The following is a 5,693-nucleotide window of genomic DNA, read 5'->3' on the forward strand; positions in this document are numbered from 1 at the left end:
TGGGGTGTTGTTGGGGGTTTTTGAAGGACCAAAGAGGTTTTGTGACTCCAGGGAAGCTGCTGGGGTACCAAGCAGGGCAGCCCCAAGGGGGTTTGGGGACCCCAAGGAGATGTTGGGGGGGGCTGGGGCAGCCTCTAGGGTCCCATGTGTATCAGCTCTGGTGGGTTCTTGGAGGACCAAGGAGGCTATTGGGAGGCCAAGGTAGCCTGGGTGAGGACTTTGTGGGGCTGGAGCAGGTTGGTGGGGGGTCAGCCACAACCATTTATTACTAATTAATTTATTTTTAATTAATCAGACCCAAATCCCCCCTCCCCTGGCTAGAACCCCAAATGGAGATGTCCAAGATGGAGGTAAGAGCATGAGCTGAGGTGGAGATGACTCCAAGCCCTGGAGACAGAAGAGCTGAGGAGCATCAAGGAGCATTTCCAACCACCACAGAGAGAGCAACCAGCACTGGGGAAGGACCCTGCTGGTGCCATCAAGCTTTGAGGGCCAGTTTGATGGTGGAGAGGAGGACACAGAAGTAGGGGAAGACCTTCTCCCCGCTGAAGGAAGCCACAGGAAAGGTGAAGATGCGTCGCTGGCTGCCCACGGCATAGAAGGAGACTTGGCCAACCTCATAGTCCAGGTAGACACCGATCTCCCCATTGAGGATGGGGACAGAGGTGTTGGAAGGAGCTGTGAGGGCCACGCAGAGCTCATCGTACTTCTGCAAGCCCCAGATCTCAGCGCTGGGCTTGAAGAGGACTCGACCCTTCCTCTGAACTGACTCCAGGGCCACCCCTACAGCCCAGAAGCGTCCGGAAACCTCCACCTCCCAGTAGTGACGACCTGAAGTGAAGCCCTGGCTGCCCAACATGCAGGGATCGGTGTCAAAGCGGTCTGGTCCTGCAGGCCACTGGTGGCCAGGCCTACCCCAGGCAGCCTCTTTGAGGTTGTCAGAGAGGATCACCTCAGGACCTGCTGTGGTTGGATCCAAGGTGATGTCGACTGGAGAGCAAAAAAGGGAGAAGGTGAAAAGTTGACCAGAGAGGAAACAGATACAAAATTGTCTTTGGTGGGGAAAAGGAGAAGAGTGGTGGAGCTGGAGGGGTAGGATCTCCAGGGGAGCTTAGATATAGAGAAGCCAAGAGATAGGGGTTGGAGATGGAGGATGTCCAGGTGAGCCTGGACACAGAGAAGCCAAGAGGTAGAGGCTGGAGATGGAAGTGGCCTCAAGGCAGAAGGTGGAGTGGGAGGATCTCCATCTCTGATGGACATCCAGACTTAATGCAGCACAGAAGACCTCAGGAATGGGAACTTGGTTCCTCTCCACTTCTGGTTACCTTCAAACTGCTTTGCCGTGTGATAGTCCAGGGCCAGATGCCAGGTGGGCAGCCGTGGTTGGAGGCAGAAGGTCATGGTGTCCCTTGGAGCTGGAGCTGCAAGAAAGGAGAAGAGAGACCAAAACATCAGATGAGTGTGTTCCAGGTGGAGATATCTCAGCTCTTCACCCCTTTTTGGGTGGGAAAAATGAGGGTCAACCACCACATTCCATCATGAAAGATGTCCTCTGGCAGCTGTGAAGGAGCTTCCTGGACTTGGGAGAAGATTCAAGGAGATGTGGATTGAATTCCATGAGGACCATGAGGAGCACTTTGGGATGGACTCATCTAAGCTCATAAATACACCCCCCAATCCTTGGGGAGTCCCAAAGCTCAAGGATGAATCCCAAATCTCATCTTAAATCCATCCCTGGTCCCACCACTCATCTTCTTGAACAGTTAAATCCAACCATGTTTGGTTGAGGTCCCAAAAGTGAGCTAAGGTGAGCCCAAACCGAGCTAAATTGAGCCCAGCCCAGACCAATTTGAGCCTAACTCAGGCCCAAACCAAGCTTAGGCTGAATCCAAACACAGTGAAGGCTGAGTCCAAACCGAGTTTAGGCTGAGTCATAACGGAACTGAGTCCAAACCAATCTTATGCTGACTCCAAACCAAGCCAAGGCTGAGTCTAAACAGGGCTAATTTGAGCCCAACCTGAGCTAATTTAAACCCAACTCCCTCTGGATAATTTGATCCCAGCTCAAATCTAAAGCAGCTCCAGCTAATATGAGCCCAAACCAGGCTAATTTGAGTGCAAACAAGGGCAATTTAAACCCAAACCAGCCTAATCTAAGACCAAACCGGGTTAATCTAAAACCAAACTGGGCTAATCTGAGTCCAGATCTCTCACATCCAGAGAAATCCTGCAGGAGGAGTAGGATGAATTTTCTCCTGCCCCCTGCTCTGCCCAGGAAAATGTGCACAGGGGAGATAAGAGCTGGGATCAAAGGGCCTCCACTCCAGGCTTTGAAAGGCAGCATGGGGCTGGGAAATGGGGCCCCAAACTGGGGATGGGGGAAGAGACGCCCAAAACTAGGGGGAAAAGGGGGGGGAAGAGAGACCCCAAACTGGGGTGGGGGGGAGGAGGAGGAGAGAAGGGAGGGAAGGGAGATCCCAAAACTGTAGGGTGGGAAGAGGGCCCCCAAAACCAGGCTGGATTTTCCCAGCTGTTTTCCACCAGGTGGTGAAATGAAAAGGTGAGGGGGGGAAGAAGTGGGAAAAGGGTTAAAAATCTTTCATTAATTGATCTTAAATTACCTCAGATTAAGCTAGAGGCAGGAGCCAGGTTGGTGCTCACCCAGACTTTCCCCTCTTGAAGGCTTTCTTGGGGCTGTGTTGAGGTTCCTCAGCTGTTCTTTCTCCACCAGCTCCTTCTCTTCCACTTGGTTCTCCTCCTCCACTTGGTTGTCTTCTACCAGCTTCTTCTCCTCCAGCTGCTTTTTCTCCACCAGCTTCTTCTCAGCTTGGTTCTTCCTCACCACCTTCTCCTCCAGTTGTTTTTTCCCCTGTCTTGGGGTGTTTTTGGGGGTCCCTTTACTCTGGCACTGGCTCAGCCCAAGCTCAGCCCAGTCTGCCTCTGCCAGCTCTTATCAGCCAGGGAGGGAAGAGGTCTCCAATCTTCTCCTTCCAGATGGAACCACCATGCACTTGGGCACCTCCTGCACCCTCTGATTGCACTTTGTTGGACCTTCTCAACAGAGGCGTTGGGGAGGGAAAAAAGGCTCATTTTGGACCTCAAAATGTCCAAATTTGGCTGCAGCTGGGGTCAGTTTCGGGCTCCTCACCTCAAGAAGAACATTGAGAGGGTGGAATGTGTCCAGAAATGGGTAATGAAGGTGGTAAAAGGTCTGGAGGATATCTGTGGAGCAGCTGAGGGACCTGAGGTGGTTCAGCCTGGAGAAGTATCCCCCAGGTCACCCCAGCTGTGGAATGGAGCTCAGCCAAGTTCAACATCCCTCACCCCCTGTCCTCTTCCCAGCTGGATTCACTGACCCTCGGAGGATCCCAGGGATTGGGCATTCAGGGATTTGGGTTCTAGAATTCAGGGATCTGGGGTTCAGAGATCTGGGTCCCGGGATCTAAGATTCAGGTGCCTGGGATCCAAGATTCAGGTATCTGGGACCTAGAATTTAAGGATTTGGGAATTTGGTGCCTGGGATCTAGATTCAGGTATCTGGAATTCAGGGATCTAGGATTCAGGAATCTGGTTGGATCCCCACTCTACATTGTCTGATCTCCAGTGAATGTTGGATCCACTCCACACTGATCTCCAGGGAACGTGGGATCCACTCCGCACTGGTTGATCTCTAGAGAACATCAAATCCACTCCCCCTGCCAGGACCTGGCTGCCGGCTGCCCTCCACCCACCACTTCCACCACCTCCCGGTCCCACCCCCTTCTCGCGGGCGTGTCTCGAAACCCCAAACAGTCTCCGAGGGCGGGGGCCGGGGGAGCGGGGGCCGGGGGAGCGGGGGGGAATTCTCCCCCAGCCATGGCGGCTGGCAACACTGAAGAACCTCCGGGAGGGGACTACCTGCGCTGTCTCCTTGGATCTCTTCCTCGATCCCTTCATGCTCCTGCTCTGCGGCCACAACTTGTGTTGCCGCTGCCTCAACGCCTCCACCGCCGGCGCTGGTTCCTGTCCCCAGTACTGTTTACCCTTCCCCGCCGACGGTTTGCTGCCCAGCCGCCCCGTCACCAAAGTGGTGGTGGCCATCAAGGAGCTGTTGGTGGAGGACGAAGAGGTTTTCCCGAAGCACCACGGACCCTCAGGGATGGGATCCTCCTCTGTGCCAGCTGCGCCAAGGAGCGAGGCCCCCCCATGGTGTCTCTCGAGGAGGCTGCTGCTGGGGACAGGGTGAGGCAGTGTGCCGCTCAGGAACCCCCCTTGCCTTCAGAAGGGGGGGTGTGTGTGTGTGTGTGTGCTGGTTGGGGCCTTTTGGGGGCTGCTGGGCACCTTCTGGGGCCTGGAGGGCTCTTTTGGGGGGCTGGTGGACACTTTCGTGGGGCTGATCGGGACCTTTAGGGGGTCTGCTGGGCACCTTTTATGGGGGGGTTCATTTGGTCCTTTTTGAGGGCTGCTGGGTACCTTCTAAGGACTGGAGAGCACTTTTGGGGGGCTGATCGGGACCTTTAGGGGGTCTGCTGGGCACCTTTTATGGGGGGGTTCATTTGGTCCTTTTTGAGGGCTGCTGGGTACCTTCTAAGGACTGGAGAGCACTTTTGGGGGGCTGATCGGGACCTTTTGGGGGTCTGCTGGGCACCTTTTGTGGGAGGGGGTCTCATGGGGACCTTTTAGGGGGCTGCTGAGCACCTTCTAGGGACTGGTGAACACTTTTGGAGGCCTGGTGGGCACATCTTTGGGGCTGATTAGGACCTTTTTGGGGGACTGCTGGGCACCTTTTATGGGGGGTGGGTCATTGGGAACTTTGGGTGGGCTCCTGGACACCTTCTGGGGACTGATGGGCACTTTTCTGGTGCTAGTGGGCACTTCTTTGGGGCTGATTCAGACCTTTTTGGGTGCTGCTGGGCACCTTTTGGGGGCCAAGGACTTTTGGTTGCCTGGTTAAGACCTTTGGGGGCACTGTGGGCCACTTTAATGCAGGGGGGCTTATTTGGACATTACGGGGTGCTGCTGGGAACCTTCTAGGGACTGGAGAGAGCTTTTGGGGGGCTGATTGGGACCTTCTAGGAGGCTGCTAAGGACCTTTTAAGGGGGGAGGCTCATTAGGACCTTTTGGGGGGCTGTTGGGCACCTTCTAGGGACTGGTGGGCACGTTTCTGGGGCTGGTGGGTACTTTGGGGATGATTAGGATCTTTTTGGGGGACTGCTGGGCACCTTCTAGGGGCTAAGGACTTTGGGTGACCTGATTTGGAATGTTCTAGGGGGGCTGCTGGGCACCTTCTAAAGGGCTGGTTGGGACCTTTTGGGCCTGCCAGGGAGTTTTTTGGGGTGGACTTGAACCTCACCCCCAGGTTGTTTGGCAGCCCCACAGTGCCCATATCTCCCTCTTAATTATCTCCATATAATTTGGGGGGGGGGGGGGAATTTTAATTAACATTAATTAACCATGGGTATAGATTGTAACAGCCTCAGCGCAGCCAGAGAGGAGGAAGAGGAGAAGGAGGAGGGAAGCTGGATTCAGTCACCCTGGCCCTTCTCCAGGGTGCTTTAGGGGAATTCTAAACTCCCTTTCCTGGCTACAGGAGCAGTTCCAAGCTGGTGGTCCTCCTGCTGGAGGTGCAGGGCCAGAAGATGCACTGCAAGGAGAAGATAGAGCTGCACAATCACCCCCTGTTGGACCTGCTGTATGGCCAGCGGGTGGCACT

The 5,693-nt window shown here is 54.8% G+C and overlaps 1 protein-coding gene across 1 annotated transcript; it reads right to left on the bottom strand.

Annotated features, from left to right (window-relative positions):
* Nucleotides 1–135: 135 nt before the first annotated feature.
* LOC104303224 (E3 ubiquitin-protein ligase TRIM58) lies at nucleotides 136–3,857 on the bottom strand. Its single transcript, XM_054163166.1, has 4 exons — nucleotides 3,732–3,857; nucleotides 2,662–2,908; nucleotides 1,326–1,421; nucleotides 136–990 (listed from the first exon to the last, which is right to left on the bottom strand). The coding sequence occupies exons 1-4, from the start codon at nucleotides 3,855–3,857 to the stop codon at nucleotides 479–481; spliced, it is 981 nt and encodes a 326-aa protein (XP_054019141.1). The 3' UTR covers nucleotides 136–478.
* Between the last annotated feature and the right edge of the window lie 1,836 nt (nucleotides 3,858–5,693).

The sequence above is a fragment of the Dryobates pubescens genome, chromosome 7, assembly GCF_014839835.1.
Source record: "Dryobates pubescens isolate bDryPub1 chromosome 7, bDryPub1.pri, whole genome shotgun sequence".
Lineage (NCBI taxonomy): Eukaryota > Metazoa > Chordata > Aves > Piciformes > Picidae > Dryobates > Dryobates pubescens.